Source organism: Marmota flaviventris, chromosome 5 (assembly GCF_047511675.1).
Source record: "Marmota flaviventris isolate mMarFla1 chromosome 5, mMarFla1.hap1, whole genome shotgun sequence".
In the NCBI taxonomy this organism is placed as follows: Eukaryota; Metazoa; Chordata; class Mammalia; order Rodentia; family Sciuridae; genus Marmota; species Marmota flaviventris.
Genome location: NC_092502.1, coordinates 88,470,335 through 88,492,570, shown reverse-complemented (window position 1 = coordinate 88,492,570; position 22,236 = coordinate 88,470,335). Strand labels below are relative to the sequence as shown.

General features: G+C 35.4%; 1 protein-coding gene across 1 annotated transcript in view; it reads left to right on the top strand.

The window, feature by feature from the left end:
- Fam81b (family with sequence similarity 81 member B) overlaps positions 1–21,708 on the top strand; it is a 72,468-nt gene extending 50,760 nt beyond the window's left edge. The window contains 4 exon segments of the mRNA XM_027927503.2: positions 1,402–1,508; positions 17,309–17,444; positions 19,010–19,205; positions 21,575–21,708. Coding sequence (XP_027783304.2) covers positions 1,402–1,508; positions 17,309–17,444; positions 19,010–19,205; positions 21,575–21,708 — 573 coding nt within the window.
- The last annotated feature ends 528 nt before the right edge of the window (positions 21,709–22,236 follow it).

Below are 22,236 nucleotides of genomic sequence, written 5' to 3'. Positions count from 1 at the left end.
TTAGAGTAGTATAGTTAGACTAATGACCTATGTTTTTCCTTCCTTTTGGAATAATTTGAAATTTTCTTTATAGTCACACACATGCTTAGTTGCTGCAAATGCTCATAGGCACTGGGAAAGTGTTGGCTATTTGAAAGCTACATAGTTTGATAAATAAATCTATTTAATAAAATTTATATTTTTCCTATCTTCCTACATCCTTATTAGTATTTTATTTATTTTCCCAGTAAAGAAACAAAAAAGGCATTAAAAATCACTATTATATGACATGTTAGTTTATCCTAAAAAGTTGTTGCTTTCCAATTCAGTATATAGAGTAAAAAAGGTCCAAAGTTCTTTATTTTTTCACTGAGGATTTTGCCCTTTAGCTATAAAAATTGGCATCTCTGTCCCACTTTCTAACATATTTTGTCTTGAATAATATTTTATCTAACATTATGACTACTCTGCCTGTTTTCCCTTTTCTTTCCCAGATATATATTAGCCTGTTATTTTATTTTCAACATTTCTGCTTTCATCCTGTTAAAAGTAAACAATCATTTGGGTGCTATTGTTTGCCCACGAAATATGTATCTCTTCAAACTCTTACATTATCCACCTCTTTTTTTTTTGCTAAGAGAACACTGATTACATCAAATGCCCACCTTCTTCAGGAGTTGAAGTTTGCTTGTACGACGTCAATGCTGTTTCATTCTCCTTGACAGCGATTAGTTCAGACACAATCACTGTGCTGCAATTCTGCATCTATTTTTTAATCCAGTCCTTGTACCTAAAGGATTTCTCTAATGCTTCTAGCAATATGAAAGGCGTCCTACTCATAAATTTCAGAACAGAACCTTTTCCCCCACTATCTTTATATGCCCTAAGTCATTTCACTTGTGATTCTTTTATGGTCATGTCAGAATACTAGCTGGAGATCAAAGGGCCTGAATTTGGTCAGTCATGTGTTTTCCTCAGAGCCCAACTGTGTATTTAAACATTATTCACTAAATATTTGTTGACTATTTATAACCAGTCACCTAATATGCCCTGAGGATATAGTGGTGAAAGGATATAATTGCTTACATTGTAACCAGAAAGACAGAAAGTAAAAAAAAAAAAAAAAAGTGTGTCAAATTAATAAATAAACTAATGTCAAGAGTGTGTTTTTAATATCATTATTTAGCCAATTATATAAAAGAATATTATGCACAGCAAATGGAGCACTTCCCATTATTCTTTTCCTGAAAATAATGTGACTATAACTGTGAATCATACTCATTTGAAAAAAGTAATTTTCAAATGCAAACATGCTTTCAGTTCAAGTCTATTTGCTGGCTCCTTTAGGAATAAAATATAATTCATGTAAGTGCTGGTGACTTTTCTCATACACAAAAAAGCTCCCTCTTGTACTTTCATTAGGTAATGCAGCTCTTAGGAAAGATAGAGTCTTCCACTTCTGAGCAAACCTCAAATTTAAAGATGATCCAGGGAGATTATCGCCATGAAATGAACCTTTTGGAATTCAAGTAAGTGAATGGAAGATTTTTAATTCTGTTAAGTGAATTCCAAAGAGTTTTGTCTACTAAAAGCATTGACATTAAATAAAAACCTATCCCAGGAATTTGAACCTGATTAAGAAATGAAGTAGCAAACCAAAGCAGACAATATTCCACCCTAAAGCAACTTATACAATAAGCATAAAAGAAGAAATATGATTATCAGTTTTGTCATACTTCTTTGTATAATATCTCAACATTCACCCTGACCTTCCCTATAGAGTAATTTTAACTTATGACCAATTTTATATTAAATGCCTCAATGTAAATCACTGCTGAATATAAATTGATTACCAAAGATTATCAGATACTTTTCAAAGCAATTTTGATTTGCAAGCTTTTCATTTAAGGTTTCTTCTAATATCCTCTACTTACTCCATTATATTGCCCATTTTTAAAACTAGTTTTTATCATGTCTTAAACTAAATTTTCCCCCTCTCAGCAGAGAAAGTAGTAAAATCTCTGAAGACGTTCAAATTACTCCCCTCCCCACTTGAGGCTGCCATTGTAGCTCAATGGTAGAGTGCTTGCCTAGCATGTGTGAGGCACTGGGTTTGACCCTCAGCACAAGACAGAAAGAGAGAGAGAGAGCGCGCGAGAGAGTGCAAGAGAGAGGGGGCGGGAATTGGAAAAACTTACTGGCCCCTCATTCTCAAATCTCCCTTACCACCATTGTCCAGGGGTTCTGGTGCAGGCAAAATAAAATTCTAGTCACTTGGATGATGGTACCTAAATGTCCTGATATGCTTGTTCTTTTTCCTTTGCTTCCCATATCTTGAGGATGTAATGCTTTGGTCAAATCCAGTATTCTGATTATACTCTGCTTTCTCCATTTCTCCCTATCTCCACTGTATTTTATTAAATCTAAGTGCCCTTCAATGATAAGACACACCATTGTTAAGACATGAAGCTAACAATTAAGCCATAGCACACCATCATTTTTAATATACTTGATTTTGGACATGTTATAAAATATGTGTGCCCTAAAAAATGATGAAAAACACTAGCTATCACTAAATGCATATAGGTAGATATCTTAAATAAACATACAATACCTACTTTCTTCACACTCTGAAAGCACTTTGTCTTGAATTCTAGCACAGTGAGAATTCCCAGTAAATACCTCTGTGATGTTTGACAAGATGCCTTTGGTTTGAAATTAAGACAAAGAAAAGTATCCAAAGGAAAAGTAGAAAAGTAAACTATTTATATATGTACAGTTCAAGAACTAATTTCCTAGGGAAGAGATGGAAGAGCTGGGACTAATAATCCAGAGTGGGAGACTGGAGACTGGACTTAAAAGAATAAAGAGTATTAACAAAAAAAAATTAAAATCAAAGAGGGAAAAGGGAAATGTTTGAGATGTAGGGTTGACTACTTCATTAATGATGAAGCTCAACTTCTCCATCTTCATTAATGTGGGAAAAAGGCTTATAGATGAGTCACTCATCTACATAGTTAAATGTGAATCTGGACATTTTTACAATAGTGTGAATTTGAATCATTTATTCATTTTACATAATTAAGTCTTAAAATTTTGGCAGTATTTCAGTAGGTGATCATGAATCTATAATTCATAATTTTTTCTAGACAAATAGTTGTGAACTCTAGTAATTCACTTAGTTATAAGACTGACTCTCTTCTATTTAAATCTTCTCCACTTAAAAAAATATGGACTTACTCTGTAACAAAATTAATCTAAAATGAAAAGAAAAGGTCAACTTTTCGGCTCCATAATATAACCATTGCTAACAACAGGGATATATCTTTCCATACTTTCCTCTTAGTTAATATGAACACATAACAGGAAAAAAAGACATGATATATATATATATATATATATATATATATATATATATATATATATATATATATATATATATATATAGAGAGAGAGAGAGAGAGAGAGAGAGAGAATACAATTTTTGTTTATTTGTTTTTTTTTTTTTTTTTTTTTGTTTATTTGTTTTGTTTTGCAGTACTGGGGATTGAACTCAGGGCCTTACACATGGTTGGCAAATGCTCTACCACTGAATTATATCTCCACTCCAAGAGTATGGTTTTAAAAATAAATACTGGGATGAGTGGTAGAGCATTTGTTTAACATGTGTGAGTCCCTCCCTGGGTTTAATCCCCATCACAACAAAAAATAAATAAACAAAATAAAATAAATTCTATGTAAATTACTCAATTTTTCCATTTTATCTGCATACCTCTTGAGGACAGTGAATATTATTCAAACATTATTTTTCATAGCTGAGTATTATAATGTGCCATAATTCAACCATTTACCTTATTGCTGAATAGATTATTTCATTACAACCAAATAATGATTATGTGTCTCTTTAGATATCCTTAGATTCTGGAGCTGTTATTTCTAAAGGCAAGATTCCTAGGTCAAATAATATATGTATTTATTAATTTTTTATAAACTTTTTTTCTTAAAATATTATAGTAATTTATATTTCTATCAGAAATATATGAAAATGCATTTATACATCTATACATTCTTACCAATACTAGATATGCTCTCTTTTTAGTATTTGTCAATTAAAAGATGAAAAATGGCATGTATTTCAATTTGCATTCCCTTCACTATTTTGCTTTTCTTTTCTGTGAACTGCCAATTCTTATCTCTTATCAAATTTTTGTATTGGGATTTTTAAAAAATCATTATTTATCAATTTGTAGGATTCCTTTATATTAGGGATATTAATCCCTAGACTGAGATATATGTTACAAATGTATTTTACACAAAAGGAAAGTAAGGTAGGTAGGGCTCTTTAAAACAGAGCATTTCTGTTTTAATCTAGTATATTAGATTTCAGCAAGGTTGCCTTTGAACAACAATAGTTGTAGTTCCATGACTTTTTAAAAAATATATAAATAACCTCTAATATTAGAATTTTAAGATACATATGAATTTAAAATTAAAGTAGACTGGGTACAGAATTTGCTTTTCTTTTCTTTTTGAAGGAAGAACTGTCTGAACAAAGAGATTAATTTCAATAACATTAAGAGTTAAGTTTAAATAAGCAACTTTCTCATTTAGAAACTTTGACAAGTTCTAGCTTAATTGTCAACTAAACTTATATTTTACCTTAAACTTAGAAGCCACAATAATGTCTGGGGGTTTCCTGGGGAATTCCTGGAACTTTGGCATCCATCACTAGATCTGGACAAAGAAGATGTGCACTGAAATCCTATAAGGACCCCCATTCTAGAAGTCATAGATGTCCAGCTAACTGTCCTAAAGTCAACAACTTAATGCTTATATAGCAAGAGTTTTGGCCATAATGAAATACAGCCATCTTTTAATAAGGGTTTGGCAGGGGCAGCAACTGCCCATAACTTCCTGGATAGTTCCTACTGCTGATACTGTTTAGTGTTAGACCAATGACGCAAAGAAAAGATCACCGACTCCAATTGAAATCAAATTAAAGCAAGCTTATAATTTCTACCGGCAGGGCTGCCTCTCCCAACAAAAACATGGAACAAAAGACAGCCCTGCAGCTGTCTTGGAGCACACCTTTATAGCACAGAAAGTTACACAAAGGGGGGTTTGAGAACTTACAGATAACAAAATTTTGACAAGCATAGAACAAAGGCTATTTAATATTTTAGCTGGCCCTGACATCATAATTTATGAGGGTCATTAGAGCTTCAGAGAGGATGGTTATCTGGTCAGGGAAAGCCAGGCATGAGTGAATGCAAGGCATGGGCAGGCATTCCAAGCAAGTTTAGAAATTGCAGTAATTTATAGTAAAGCCGAAATTAGCTTTTCATGCCTTTGTGGCGAGATGGCTCCCAATTTTAAGAGGGAATTAGGCTGGGTTTATAATTAGTAGATAGGTATTTTTAAAATTTTTTATTATAATTTTTTATATATGATAGCACAACATATTACAATTCATATTAAACATATAGAGTATGATTTTTTCATATCTCTGGTTGTATACAAAGTATATTCACACCATTCGTGTTTTCATACATGTACTTAGGGTAATGATATCCATCTCCTTACACCATCTTTACACCCTGCCCCCCTCCCTTCCCCTCCCTCCACTTTGCCCTATCTACAGTTCATCTAATCTTCCCATGCTCCCCCTCCCAACCCCACTATAAATCTGCCTTATTATATCAGAGACAGCATTCAGTATTTGTTTTTTGAGATTGGCTAACTTCACTTAGCATTATATTCTCCAACTCCATCCATTTATCTGCAAATGCCATGATTTTATTCGCTTCTGTTGCTGAGTAATATTCATTGTGTTTACATACCACATTTTCTTTTGCATTCATTTACATTTAACAGTTTAGCTATTGTGAATTGTGCTGCTATAAACATTGATGTGGCTGTGTCCCTGTAGTATGCTGTTTTTAATCCCTTTGGGTATAGACGGAGGAGTGGGATAGCTGGGTCAAATGGTGATTTCATTCCCAGGTTTCCAAGGATTCTCCATACTGCTTTCCACATTGGCTGTACCATTTTGCAGTCCCACCAGCAATGCCTTTTTCCCCACATCCTCGCCAACACTTATTATTTTTGGTATTCTTAATACCTGCCATTCTGACTGGAGTGAGATGAAATCTTAAGTGTAGTTTTTATATGCATTTCTCTAATTGCTAGAGAAGTTGAACATTTTTTCATATATTTCTTGATTGATTGTATATCACCTTCTGAGAGTGTCTGTTCAGGTCGTTGGCCCATTTATTGATTGGGTTATTTGTTTTTTGGTGTTTAGATTTTTGAGTTCTTTATATATCCTAGAGATCAGTGCTCTATCTGATGTGCTTGTGGTAAAAATTGCTACGATGCTGTAGGTTCTCTATTCACCTCACAGATTATTTCTTTTGCTTTTTAGTTTAAACCCATCCCATTTATTAATTCTTTTTTTTAAAGAGAGAGAATTTTTAATATTTATTTTTTATTTTTTGATGGACACAACATCTTTATTTTATTTTTATGTGGTACTGAGGATCGAACCCAGAGCCCCGTGCATGACAGGCGAGCGCGATACCACTTGAGCCCCATCCCCAGCCCCATCCCATTTATTAATTCTTGATTTTATTTCTTGTGCTATAGAAGTCTTATTAAGGAAGTAAGGGCCTAATCTGACATGATGGAGATTAGGGCCTACTTTTTTTCTGTTAGACGCAGGGTCTCTGGTTTAATTCCTAGGTCCTTGATCGACTTTGAGTTGAGTTTTGTGCATGGTGAAAAATAGGGTTTTAATTTTACCTTGTTGCCTGTGGATTTCCAGTTTTCCCAGCACTATTTGTTAAAAATGTTATCTTTTCTCCATTGCATGTTTTTGGCACCATTGTCTAATATAAGAAAATTGTAATTTTGTATGCTAGTTTCTTTTCTGTACCATTGGTCTACCAGTCTGTTTTGGTGCCAATATCATCCTATTTTTGTTACTATTGCTATATTGTAGTATAGTTTAAGGTCTGGTATAATGATGCCACCTGCTTCACTCTTCTTACTAAGGATTGCTTTAACTATTCTGGATTTCTTATTTTTCCAGATGAATTTCATGACTACTTTTTCTATTTCTATGAGGAATATCATTGAGATTTTGATTGGAATTGCATTAAATCTGTAAAATGCTTTTAGTAGTATGGTCATTTTGACAATATTAATTCTGCCTATCCAAGAACAAGGGAGATCTTTCCATCTTCTAAGTTCGTCTTTAATTTCTTTCTTTAGTGTTCTGTAGTTTTCATTGTAGAGGTCTTTCACATCTTTTGTTAGTTGATTCCCAAGTATTTTTTTTTTTTTTTTTTGGAAGCTATTGTGAACGGGGTAGTTTTCCTTTCAGAGGATTTGTCACTGATAGACAGAAATGCATTTGATTTATAGGTTTTGATTTTGTATCCTGCTAGTTTTCTGAATTTATTTACTAGTTCTAGAAGTTTTCTGGTGGAATTTTTGGGTCTTCTAGGTATAGAATCTTATCATCAGCAAATAATGCTAATTTGAGTTTTTCTTTTCCTATGTGTATCTCTTTAATTTCTTTCATTTGTCTAATTGCTCTGGCCAGTGTTTCAAGAACTATGTTAAATAGAAGTGGTGAAAGAGGGTATCCCTGTCTTGTTCCAGTTTTTAGAGGAAATGCTTTCAATTTTTCTCTATTTAAAATGATGTTGGCCTGGGGCTTAGCATAGATAGATAGCTTTTACAATGTTGAGATATGTTCCTGTTATCCCTGATTTTTCTAGTGTTTTGAACATGAATTGGTGCTGTGTTGTTGAATGCTTTTTCTGCATCTATGGAGATGATCATATAATTCTTATCTTTAAGTCTATTGATGTGATGAATTACATTTATTGATTTCCGTATGTTGAGCCAACCTTGCATTCCTGGGATAAACCCCACTTGATTGTGTTGCATGATCTTTTTTGATATGTTTTTGTATTCGATTTGCTAGAATTTTATTGAGAATTTTTGCATCTATATTCATTAGAGAAATTGGTCTGAAGTTTTCTTTCTTTGTGTTTGTGCCTGGTTTTGGAATCAGGATGATATTGGCCTCATAGAATGAATTTGGAAGTGCTCCCTTTTTTCTATTTCCTAAAATAAATTGAAGAGTATTGGTATTAGTTCTTCTTCAAAGGTCTTGTAGAACTCAGCTATCTATCCATCTGGTCCTGGGCTTTACTTGGTTGGTAGGCTTCTGATGGCATTTTCTATTTCATTGCTTGAAATTGATTTGTTTAAATTGTGTATATCATCCTGATTTGATTTGGGCAAATCATATGACTCTAGAAATTTGTTAATGCCTTCGAAATTTTCTATTTTATTAGAATACAAGTTTTCAAAATGATTTCTAATTATCTTCTGTATTTCTGTAGTGTCTATTGTGATATTTCCTTTTTCAACACATATGTTAGTAATTTGAGTTTTCTCTCTCCTTCTCTTTGTTAGCATGACTAAGGGTCTGTCAATTTTATTTATTCTTTCAAAAAACCAACTTTTTGTTTTGTCAATTTTTTAAAATTGTTTCTTTTGTTTCTATTTCATTGATTTCAGCTCTGATTTTAATTATTTTCTGCCTTCTACTGCTTTTGGTGTTGATTTGTTCTTCTTTTTCTAGGGCCTTGAGATGTAAGGTTAAGTCATTTATTTGTTGACTATTTCTTCTTTTAAGGAATGAACTCCATGTAATGAACTTTCCTCTTAGTACTGCCTTCATACTATCCCAGAGATTTTAGTACTTTGTATCTGTGTTCTCATTCACCTCTAAGAATTTTTTAATATCCTCCTTGATATCAATGCAACCCATGTAGCGTATTATTTAGTCTCCAGGTGTTGGAGTAGCTTTTATTTTTTATTTTATCATTGATTTCTAATTTCATTCCATTATGATCTGATAGAATAAAGGGTAGTATCTCTACTTTTTTATATTTGCTAAGAGTTTCTTTGTGGCATAATATATGGTCTATTTTAGGGAAGGATCCATGTGCTGCTGAGAAGAAAGTGTATTCGTTCATTGAAGGATGAAATATTCTATATATGTCAGTTAAGTCTAGGTTATTGATTGTACTATTGAGTTTTATAGTTTCTTTGTTCAGCTTTTGTTTGGACAATCTATCCAGTGGTGAAAGAGATATGTTAAAGTCACCCAGAATTATTGTGTTGTGGTCTGTTTGACTCTTGAATTTGACAAGAGTTTGTTTGATGAATGTAGATGCTCCATTGTTTGGGGCATATAAATTTATTATTGTTATGTCTTGTTGATGAATGTTTCCCTTAAGCAGTATAAAATATTCTTATGTATCCCTTTTGATTAACTTTGACTTGAAGTCTACTTTATTTGATATGAGGATGGAAACTCCTGCTCGCTTCTGCAGTCCATGTGATTGGTATGATTTTCCCCATTCTTTCATCTTCAGTCTGTGGATGTCTTTTCCTATGTGATGAGTCTCGTGGAGGTGGCATATTGTTGGGTCTTTTTAAAAATCCAATCTGCTGGTCTATGTCTTTTGATTGGTGAGTTTAGACCATTAACATTTAGGGTTATTATTGAGATATGACTTGTATTCCCAGCCATTTTTGTTTATTTTTGGTATTTAACTTGAGTTGGTTTCTCCTTTGATTAGTTTTTCCTTTAGTGTAATATCCCCCTTTACTGATTTTCATTGTTGTTTTTAATGTCCTCCTCATGGAATATTTTGCTGAGGATGTTCTGTAGTGCAGTCTCAATAGTTGTAATTTCTTTTAATTTTTGTTTATCATGGAAGGTTCTTATTTTGTCATCAAATCTAAAGCTTAATTTTGCTGGATACAAGATTCTTGGGTGGCATCCACTTTCTTTCATAGCTTGATATATGTTGTTCCAGTATCTTCTAGCTTTCAAGGTCTGGGTTAAAAAATCTGCACATAATCTAATTTGTTACCCCCATATGTAATCTGATTCTTTTCTCTCATGATTTTAATATTTTCTTATTATTTTGTATGTTAGGCATTTTCATTATAATGTGCCTTGGTGATTATCTGTTGTGATTCTGTACATTTGCCATCCTGTAAGCCTCTTGAATTTGGTTTTCCAATTCATTCTTCATGTTTGGAAAATTTTCTGATATTATTTCATTGAGTAGATTGCTCATTCCTTTGGTTTGAAACTCTCTTCCTTCCTCTGTCCCAATAACTCTTAAATTTGGTCTTTTTATTTTATCCCATAATTCTTGAATGTTCTGCTCATGGTCTCTTACCATTTTAACTGTGTGGTCTACATTCTTTTCAAGATAATATGTTTTGTCTTCATTGTTTAAGGTCCTATCTTCCAAGTTGCCTAATCTGTTGGTGATGCTTTCAATTGAACTTTTAATTTGGTTTATTGTTCTTTTCATTTCAAGGATTTCTGTTTGTTTTTTTAAACCTCTATCTCCCTATTGAAGTAAGCTTTTCCTTCCTATATTTGTTTATATAGCTTTTTGTCAAAATGGTCTTTTGCTCCCTGTATTTGCTCTCTTATATCATCCTTTAATTTGCAGAGCATTTAAATTATGTACATCCTGAATATTCCTTCTCTGTAATTTCTTCTGAGTGCTGGCCATGGATTCTAATAATGTGGTATCTTGATTTGTTTGGGACACTTTCTTTCCTTGTCTGTTCATATTGCTTATGTGTCTTCCCTTCTAGCACTGTGGAGCTGAGGCATTACTGTTTTCACTTGACAGGCTTATAGTGCCCCTGTAGGGATCCAGTACCTATCCTTTGAGGTGCAGGACAGTGTTATCAGATCCCAATATAAACAATATACACATTAAAAAACAAATGTTTGCTAATAAGAAACTGGATACCTGGCCTGCCGGAGTTCCAAACTGGGAGTTGCCCCCCACTGAAGATTGTGATGAAGGTGACCCAAGATGGAGGTCCCTGCTTTCAGTAGTGAGGTGTCCTGTTGAGTGGGACGAGCCAAGCATGGCATTAGATGATGAGTTCAGAGATGCGCTCTGTGGCTTGCAGTGTGTGGCTGTTGGCTGACTTCAGAGCCTATGTGAAGTTTTCGGGCACAGGCAGGCTACTGCACGTAGGGGACTATCTCCGCTGCTGCAGAGACCTAAGATGGCTGTGACCAGGGGAGCCCCACATTTGTAGATGGGAGTCCACACAGAAGTGGCGGCCAGAATTCCTGTTTGTGGGAAGCTGCCAGGTGTCCTGCATGCAAGCAGCCTTGGTGATTTCTGCTCGCGTGGGTGGCTGAAAGTTCTGCCTGGGTGTTGATGGTTCCATTCAGGTAATCCTGTATGGGCAAGTAGTTGAGAGACTTACTCTGACGCTGAGGCCTGAAGCCCTGGACTGGCATGGTGGCTGTGATTCCTGCACAGAAGCAGGAATATTGCTCGCAGAGAAGCAGTATTCTCACTACTTGAGTCCCAGGTCACAGAGCGACACAGAATGCTGCCTCCCTCTGGCCCGCCATCTTGGATCCCACCACCACCAGATAGTGATTTATAAGAAAAGGAAAGAAAATGGTCAATGAAGCAAATCTATAGACTCAAATCTTATCACTCAACTCTGAAAACATTATTACAGTAGAAATTAAAAACTATCCAAGGCAGGACTCTGCCTCACTCATCTTTGTATCCTTAGCATCAACCACATACAAACACAAATAGAAACTGATTAATGAATGAATGATCTTTTGTTAGTTGTAGATGGACACAGTACCTTTATTGATTTATTTATGTGGTGCTGAGGCTCAAACCCAGTGCCTCACACATGCTAGGTGAGAGCTCCATCACTGAGCCACAACCCCAGCCCTGAATTAATGATTTTTTGATCACTTAAAATATGTAAGTTGTATTTTGGAATTCCCAAAGGCATTATCAGTAATTGTGAGATGCTATGCAACTCAGTGAGACCCTGTATCTAAATAAAATACAAAAATGGCTGGGGATGTGGCTTAGTATTTGAGTGCCCCTGAGTTCAATCCCTGGTTAAAGAGAGAGAGAGAGAGAGAGAGAGAGAGAGAGAGAGAGAGAGAGAAAAGAAGAGGATAACATTTACAATCATTGAGATTAAATAGTCTGCCCAAGTCATACTGCTAGAAAAAGTCTAATTCCAGAGCTCAAGTTGTTTTTATCAAGTCATATGCCTCCATCTCACAATTTCCACCTGCTAGTAAATGAACTGTGCAGATTACATTTGCTTGGGCAACCAGGAAAGAGGCTATGAAGGTATTGGGATTTAAGTTCAAGTACAATTTGGAGTGACCAAGAAAAAAATCTTCCTATACAGTAGAGTTGGAATTGCTTTTTAATTAGCATCACTAATTAGAAATCACAGAACATTTAGAAGAAATTAGTTTGAGTTCTACTATATGGGTGAACTCAGTAGAAAAACAATATTTCTTAGGATTAACTTCTTGATTCTTACATGAATTGAAAATCTTAGACTCAATCTCCAGAGAAATATAGCACATGATCTATCTTAAGCACTTTTTCAAATATAGTTACCAAAAATGAAAATATCCTCTGTGTTTAACAGTTCAACAAAGACCATTTTTTCAATCCCTGGTTTTAAAAAAAAGAAAGAAAGAGAGAGAGAAAGAAAGAAAGAAAAAAGAAGAGGATAACATTTACAATCATTGAGATTAAGTAGTCTGCCCAAGTCATACTGCTAGAAAAATATCAGATAGTGGTCAAAGTCACTATCTGAATTTTATATATATATATTTTAGTTGCAGTTGGTCACAATACCTTTATTTTATTTATTTATTTTTATGTAGTGCTGAGGATCAAACCCAGGGCCTCACATGTGCTAGTTGGGTGCTCAACCCCTGAGCCACAACTCCAGCCCCACTATCTGAATTCTTAAGAGCCTGCTAGCAAAAACAATTTTCAAGAATTTAAAATCTTCAAATCTTCTAAAAATGTTAGTTCAACACATTGTTGAGTACAGGACACTGGCTTGGGTACATAAAGTGAACTGGTAAAACTAATATAGACTGGAGCTATGTCTATTTATGTATGTCAGTCATAAGACTGGTATTTATTCTGCCTTCATGGTTAGCCCCTGCTGTGGCCTCTACTGTGTCTATTGTTTCCAATTAAATTTTTCTTTATCATTTGTAACCTCCTTCCTTATAATTGCCCTTGGTGTAAATTTTAGCCTGATTCTGTCAATAAGAAAAAATTTTAAAAGTCTATCAATAGCCTACACATCATCCTAGTGGGGTCTCTGGCCATAAATTCATAACTCACAAGTCTGATTTTTCTGTTTTAGGAAAAATAAAAGACAAAGTCATCCATCCATTTGGAAACAGCCAAAATTGCCCCATACACTGCCAAATGTTCCCTCAGTGGTGCAAAATTACCCCCAATTGAGAAATGGTCTAAATAAAGTGGGAATGTTTGATGACACTTGCTTTGCTATCTACCTGTCTATCTATGTCCAATAAAAATACTCCTAAAACTAATAGAATAGAAGATTTGGGAACTAAATTATGAATGTTCCATGTATGTATTATATGTCAAAATATATTCTGCTGTCATGTATGACTAAAAATAAAACACATGGTAAAAAAAATCAGTTTAACCATTGGAAAAAAATTATGAATGTCATCCAAGATAAATTCATTCTTTTGCAAGAGAGCAAGAAAGGCATGTGCATACAGTGTGTGTCCAGCATGTCTTAAGCAATTTCCAATGATATCTGTAAGTTCTATAATCAATAGAATTAGGGCAAACCATGTTCTTTATGTTAGGGAAAAGTCTAAGCAAAGAAAACCGTTTATAAAAAAAAAAAACCTTTATCTTTTTATCTTAAAAGGAGAACGTTTTAAAAATGCTTTTGTATTTTAATAAATTACCAACAGAGAGAATATGACTTCTGATTGTTAACAGAAACATGAATCTCCAATTGCAAGTAAACCTTGTAATAAAAGGATCATAAGTAGTAACTCAGTTTTATGACTTTAATTTCATAATTTTAATTACTGATATGCCCTTCTGGAGATATTACTTGAGCACATTTAGTGGTTCCTTGGTTCCTTGGTTATAACTATATAAATAATAAGAGACTAAATTTTCTCATTTATTACACAGGAAAGGTGGGCACTGAAACCTGAATTCTTAATTGAAAGGTTAACTCTTGATTATCTGGGGACTTACTGTCTCCCTTCATCATAAGTATTAATTAATACTTCCACCAGACACAGGAAAAATAAGGCAAATATCAAAGCAGATTAGATTTATAAATAGATTAATAGGTTTACATGTTATGTGTTAGCAGCCCTAATAGATATTATTTATTGAAAAAATTACCCATTTGTTCATTTTAGTCAACAACTATTTATTGATCACTTACAATATTCCAGGCATTATTTGTAGCAATGAACCAAACAAAATTCTGTTTTCATAAAGCTTCAATTCTAGTGGAGAAGATAGCATACAAATTAGTATATATCAGAGGGCAATGGGCATTTTAAATAAAAATAAAAGTAGGGTAAGGGAAAAGGGGATGTCAGGTAAGAAGGGGTCCTTTTTAAAGGTGGTTAAAATAACTTTTGTGATAAGGTGGCAGGCGCCAGTGGAAATTCTGAAGGATAGTGTTCCATAGGAGGAAACAGATGGCTCACGTGAAGTTGTCCACTTTACAGTTGGTGAGCTTATTTGTCTGAGATTCAACAGCTGTTGGCCAGTAGCAGAGGTAATTGGGAATCATTAGATTAAGCACAAAAAGAGAAATGAATGTCATCTTCAAAGTTGGGGTACCCACCTAAAACACGATATGCCTTCTATATCTCTTTGGGTCAAAAATAATGTTAGAATTCAGAAGGAGTAAAGATGAGAATTTAGCTCTTATAACTAATTTAGCTATTGGAAAATTAACTCACTTTTCCCATTCCTTGGTTTCATCAACTAAGTCAGGGTTTCCTCAACTAAGTCAAAGTTTTTCATTACTATTGATATTTTAGTTGGATAATTCTTTGTTGCGGGGCTGTATGCATTACAGATGTTTAGCAGCATCCCTGGTTTCTAAGCACTGGGTGCCAATATCACCTCCCAGTGATGAAAATCAAAATGGTCTCCAGACATCACAAAGTGTCCTTAGAAGAGGCAAAATTGTCTCCAGTTCAGAGTTACTGGTCTAAATTAAAAGGGAAAATAATTTGATGGCACTTTTCTAATTATGAGTCCAAACACTTTTTTAGGAGAGCAAGAGAGGCATGTGCATACAGTGTGTGTCCAGCATGTCTTAAGCAATTTCCAGTGATAATTATCACATACTAAATTGTCTGTATATATTTGCCTGAACACATCAGAGTGCTTATTACTGTTATTGTAAGTACCATACCTTGTAAGGTATTCTGATATTTTCAATAATGAACAACATGCATTGTTTCTACCAATCAAATCATTTTGCCTATTCTGAAAGGAATTGAAATTGACATCTTACCATGAGCAAATCACATATAGAAAACATACATATGAATTACAAGTACTCATCCCTCATCTCTTGAGAGACCTGTATCTCTCAAGTCATTTCAGATCTGGAGTCCCCTTTCTGCCTAAACCCTCAGTCACTCTACAGGGATGTTTTAGACTGATGGTACATGTTTTCAAAACTTTTAATCTCTATAATAATTTTTAAAAATCCTTCATTCTCTGTTATTTAATACTCCTATGGTATGTCATCCTGATGCCAGCAGTCCCTTTCTAAAAGTCTATTACTTCTATTTTTTTGTTTCACATGAGTAAATCAGTCCCCATTTAAGCAAACACAACACACACACACACACACACACACACACACACACGAAATCCACTCACATATATCCACTGGTGGCAATGGGGACTGCACTAAAGATTTCACCTGAGACAGAGACAATCTAAAGTTCAGTTTGAACACTGCTTCCCAAGGTCCTCTTGGGGGTCTCTCCCCCTCTTCCTCTGACTTTCCTCTCCTCCCCAAGACAATGCAGGTTCTTTCTGCGCTATCCCCTCCCCAACTTTAGAGTGGCACTTTTTAGAGCACGAATCAGCAAACTACCACTCTTAGTCAAATCTGCCTACAGCTAAGAATGGATTTTGTGCTTCTGAATAATTTCTTTAAAAAAAGAATTATACTCTTTCCACTAACTTATACTTGTCTATCTAGAATACAGGTTGTCCATTCAGCTGGTCATTTGCCAGGTGTGGACTTAAGTTGCTGGGCTTGCAATATGAATTGCTATCCCCTCATTGTGCAGGTCTGTGTGGAGCTTTAATCACTACATGTCTCCATTTCTATATTACATTAATATTGGCTCATGCATATAATTACCTGCTGCTGATGTAGTTCTCCATCTTAAAGTTTTAGAGTGGGTTAACCAGTTCATTACATCTTAATTTAATAACAAGCATTACTGTAGAGTGATTGTATATAGGTATCTGTTAGCTGTCAGGGTGTGTTTTTTTTAACCTGATGTGTGTGTGTGTTGGGGGGGGGGGTAGGATTAGGAAGGTGAACTGTTCAGGAATTTTCTGCACAAGCTGTGCATAAGAGCAGATAACTAGCTGTGCTCTGGCATTAATCCCAGGAACCACTAGCAGTAGTGGGGTGCCACCAATCTAACATGAGCACAGGTGCCTCATGACAAACATTACTAGCATGTTCAACTGCATAATGTTCTGGCACTGTATTTTGAATGACATTAATTTATTAAATAAATTGTATACATTCAAAAAAAGAAAAGAATTATATTTCATTTCATGAAGTATTATATAAAATCTAAGTTTCAGTGGGTATAAATAAAGTGTGAACAAAATGTAGCTATTCTCATTTGTTTCTGTGTTTTCTATGGCTGCTCTTTTGCTGTAATGGCAGCATTGAGTGGCTGCAACAAAGACCACAAGGCCCACAAAGCCTAAAATATTTACAATCCACCCTTTACAGAAAAAGTTTGTCTACCCCTACAATAGAGACACCCACCCCAAGTGATTTATCAGTGTTTCCAACACACATAATGAGCCCCAGGCCCTGAGGGAAATTTTGCATGGATAACATGCACTTAGGTATGGTGAGGTTTTTTTCCAAGCCAGCAGTGAACCTGTCACTGTGTGTATATTTCAGGGTATGCAGAGAGGCATAGCCAGCAGCTAGACTAAACTTAAGCCCAAGTGGCCCCAAAGTGCACTTACCTTGCCTCCTCATCTCCCACATCACAACATAAGTATTGGCTAGATACACTGACTTACAGCAGACTTTTCAACATTAAAATTTTGTTTTATATTTCAATCCACTCATTAAAACAGAATCAAACATTTTTCCTTAGATTCAATTCACTTTCAAATAATCTGTACGAAGAACTTGAGAACAATCAAAAATGGGCACAAAGTGAGTTCATCAAACACAGAAAAGACCACCTGAGCCATACAAATGAATGTCTGATGGTCCTGCAGGAGAAACTGGTAAGAAGCTCTTATTTCATGAAGTAGAGCTGCATGGTAAATGTCTGGATGTTAGCCACGAGTAAAGGTCTGGAAGTTCACCCTTCAACATTTATAGCATCAGTAACTTCTTTATAATTTTAGCACTGTAGGTTCAACAGCCTGTATTCTGGTCCTGTTTACTATACCCTAACTCTGTGAATCTGCGTTTCTCTGTTCAAAGTTACCTGAAGTGATTTTTTCAAAAATACAGATTGTCACCCCAGACCTAGGGAGTTAACTCTCTGGGGCCTTCACTGGAATACATGATCTTAGACAATTATATTGGATGATGCTTAGGCACAAGAAATCTTGGAAACTTCTGCTCACAAAGTCATTTAAAATCTCTGGAGATCTGTCAGTAGAACAAAACTTTTCAAAACTCTGTTTAAATTGTATAAAGAAAGCCCCAAACTTTGAGGTGAGGTTACCAAGGTTTATGAAAAATATATTTCCTTTAGGATTGCCTTTTCCCATTGCAACCAGCACATCGGGAAGGCTGAAAAGGGACATCAATGCTGTCAGTGGCTGCCAGCCATGAAGATGATTCAAAAAAGATGATAACTTCAGTAAAGGAGTTTTGGGCAGCTCAGTAAATAATGTCTCTCACCCCCACCCGAGTTTGCAAATAACTGAATGAGATAGGAGTCCAAGAGGTGGAGATATTCATAACAACATTATCACTGAGAAGGGGTATCAAAGTATGTGCAGTCACATCAGTAGTTGCCAAGTGGGCCTGCTAGATTTTTACCCTCAAGTTAGGTAAATTCCTCTGCTAGTTACAGGCAGCACTAAGTGACCTTGTGGGTTCCCCTGCTGACAGAAGTCTCTTACAAGAAGAGAGAGACGAATCCACCCTTCCTAAGGCAAGGCAGGGGCAAAAAGAAGAGGGCCAAAGGGGCCATGACAGTCTGTCCAGTTCCTGCTCCCAAATTCTCTGTGGGGAAGTGAGATGAGAAGCTAATTAGCCTAAGGCTGCTTCTGCAGTCTACACCCTGCTGCATAATAGAATCACTTGAAGAGTTTTTAAGTGGTATTAACTCCTGAGCTCCATCATAAACTAATTAAATCAAAAATTCTAGAGGTGGGGTATAATCCAGGGGATTGTAAGAAATAGCTGGAATGGAAAGTCACTATTTTTGCTAAAGTGTGTTGATGTGGATATGAAGTTCTAGGGAATAAGAACTTCTGGCATTTAGGAACATGCCAAGGAGCTCAGGGAAAGCCATATCTGAATCATCTTCATTTGCTACACTTCTTTAAACACTAGACTCAAATTCCAAATCCTTAAGGCATTTCAGCAAGACCAGAGAGAGCCCTCTTATTTTATTCTATAGCATGTAGAATCCAGAAACTACAAACAAGGTCAAACAAAAAGAATTAATTCTTACACCTGGAACACAATTTTAGATATAAGGAATCTTGGTTTGAATTTTCATGCTTAACATGGGAAAACAAATATGTTAAAAACGTTTTCTCTAAGATGAAATATAAATCTACATTAGTATTCTTCTCTGCTGAGTTTTATCACATGATCTCGTTTCTAGGAAAAGTCTGAAAACAAAATGGAAGAAAAAATGTTGCAGCTTTCAAGCAAATTAGAAAATTTCATTAACTCACAGAAGCAGGAAGCAGAACTGAACAAAGTAAAGTTTGTAGAAAATAAATTGTCCAAAAAGATGAGCCAAATGGAAAAGCACGTCTGGGGTGAACTAGAGAAAATGCAGAATGAATATCAATCAGGTGAGTAGATACCTTTTATTAAGGAAAGAATAATTGTCCTTTCCTGTCCAATTGCTCAGAATTTTCTACTTTATACCACTGGCCATGGAACAATCTTGTCATTAGTTACATCATTATGTATTTAATCTGGCTTCCTAAATATCCTGTAGGATGTCAGCATACCATCAGAACATGTAAAAATGAGTCAACTTTCTTCATTCACATTGGGTAATGTCACAATCCTGTTGCTGTCCTGAGATTCTCATAAATCCTAGACATGGAAAGTCCTTAGAGATCACCAAGACCTGACTTGTTAGGTATATTATAAAATTAGGAGCCTAAATCAAATGTCCCTCTCATCGGACTACAAGTAATGAGCCTAGACAGATGTCAGATTGGAAACTTGACCTTTAGAAGTGAGGAAGAGATGAATTAGCAGAGTCCAGTATAATGACTGCTTTTCCTCTTAAGAGGCTAATGGCAGCAGTGTCAAGCTGAGCTAACATCAAAGAGGATTAATTTGAAAGGCTCATCTAATTTGTCAAAAGAAAAGACATGGGATAGGTGCTGTGGAGCAGCCATCTGCCTCAAATCACAATTCTGAAGGAATTACCAGGAACCAGAGGGGTTCTTGTATAGAGAAACTCCAACCCATTCTCTATCTTCTAGATCTCAGAAAAATTCACATTTAAATTCCATAAAATTTTGGTCCCATGGGCGCCTTGGGAAGACATCACTGTTTCACTGTTTCATTCTAGCAGCTGTTTCTGGCATATAAGTAGAATTTGTTGCCTGGAAATATAACCCTCACAACCTCCATTTTCTACCACCAAGTCAAAATAATGAACTATCTAGCCAGGAATCATGTCCCAAATCTAACTGGTACTTAAAAATGGCCTTGCTTTCGCCTTAACTCTCAAAGATTTAATTTTACTCATCCCATTGGTACAATCTCAGGATTAGCTGAAGAGAAATGTACAATCTATGTGTTTCTACATTTTACCAAGTAGGAGTTCTAGCAAAAGAGGACTCCAAATTAATGGTCTGCTCCTTTATGCCTTTAATAAAAATGTGTTGAGAAGCAACTATGTGAAAGGCCTCAGTGAATATGAAATGGGCTACACTTTAAGAAGTTTGAGGTCTGATAGGTCTGTGGTCATGAGTGATTAGATATGTATAAGAGGGACACAAAGTGCTGGGAGGGAAGAGGGAAGCCACTCTTTTATGCCTTTCAAACCGGCTATTCTCAGAGAAATTCTCAAATCTCATCAGTGGTATTTACCTTCAACTTGGTAACAAGAATTTTTCTTTTTAAAAATCACACAGGGCTTGGGATATAGCTCAGTTGGTAGAGTGCTTGCCTCACATGCACAAGGCCCTGGGTTCCATCCCTAGTAACACACACACACACACCACACACAAATCACACAAGTGCTGGAGATTAATGCTCTGGGGTGTGGTTGGTAAAGATTTTCTCCCATTCTGTAAGTTCTCTCTTCACATTATTGTTTCCTTTGCTGAGAGGAAGATTTTTAGTTTGAATCTATCCCATTTATTGATTCTTGATTTTACTTCTTGCGCTTTAGGAGTCTTGTTAAGGAAGTCGGATCCTAAGCCAACATGGTGAAGATTTGGGCCTACTTTTTCTTTTATTGGGCTTAGTGTAAGGAAAATTAAAAGGGACACAGAGACAAGATACAGAGGCAGGAAAGAAAGATGGCAGAATGGCAGAAGGGCCAAGCTGCCAAGCTTTATTTATATCAATAGGTTGCTTTAGGTCATTAGCATCATTGGTACATATTGTTCACTGCGTCATTAGGCAGGTTACAGACTTAGCAACATTATGCAGCTTATTCTTCAGTTGCATACTACATTGCAATGTGCAATGTTTGGAGCTTTGTGTAGCTCTCAAGAAAGTCCATTGTATAAAGTTAGTTACTGCTATGTGGGCAGGCTCTTGTGGTTGTCTAACAAGAGAGTTCCTTTATTCCCAGGGCCTGTGTGCCTGAGATCAAGGTGGAGGCTGCTAAGACTCTAATACAGAGTTTCCTCATGAAGGACATTGCTACAGCAGCCAGGCATCCTGTGTCTTTGCACAGAAGTTTTCCCAGCAGCCAGGCATTCTGTGTCTTTGCACAGAAACTTCCTAGTCACCAAGCATGCCACAGTCATGAAGCTATCAGAGACCTCAATCTCAAACACAGAACCTATTATATCCTCAGATGAAATGGATTTTGTTTGTTTTTAAAAGGGTTTTAATGGAATTTAATGTACTTTAAATTAAACAATGATCAATTATGGTAGGAATTCTAATCTGCCAATTTCTACCAAAAAAAAAAAAAGTTCCAATGCATTCTTTGATATATATGTATTCTCTTTTTCTTTCTCAGGATTTAAATCAATTCACGACTCTCTCAACTCCCTCCAACAAATACAGAAAACAAAAATGGATCTAGAGAAATATAAAGTACAGAAAGACATAAAGAAATTAAAGCGTAAGATTGTGGAACTCCAGGAGGTATAAAACTTTCCAGTCTTTTTCTTTTTCACATGCTAATGGAGCAATCTGTTAGAAATAATTGTGAATAAGAAAGTTAATATCTCTATGGTGTTTACTGCTTCTAATGTCTCTGTATCTCTTACCACCATTTAAGAAGATGAAAGTACCAGGGAAAAACAATAAAGAAGCTTTATGTCTCCATGTCTTCAATGTATTAGTGAAAAAATTAAGGAAAATCTTCACACAGATGCCTTTTCTATATTTTTATTTACCTACAAATTAAAAAAGAACAATGTTCTTAATGTACACAGATGAATTAAGTAAGGCCAGATGTAATACATCAAAGAATGGCAGGAATATGGCAAATTGAACTATGGCAAAACCTGTCTGAAAATAATAGCCACTATACAGTTATAATTCACTACCTATATGAATTCAGTCCATTATTGCCAAAATATTTCAATTTTTTAAGAGAAACTTCTCCAGTTTTTTATTTTACTGGGGGCAGGGGGTAGGTACTAGGGATTGAACTCAGGGGCACTTAACCACTGA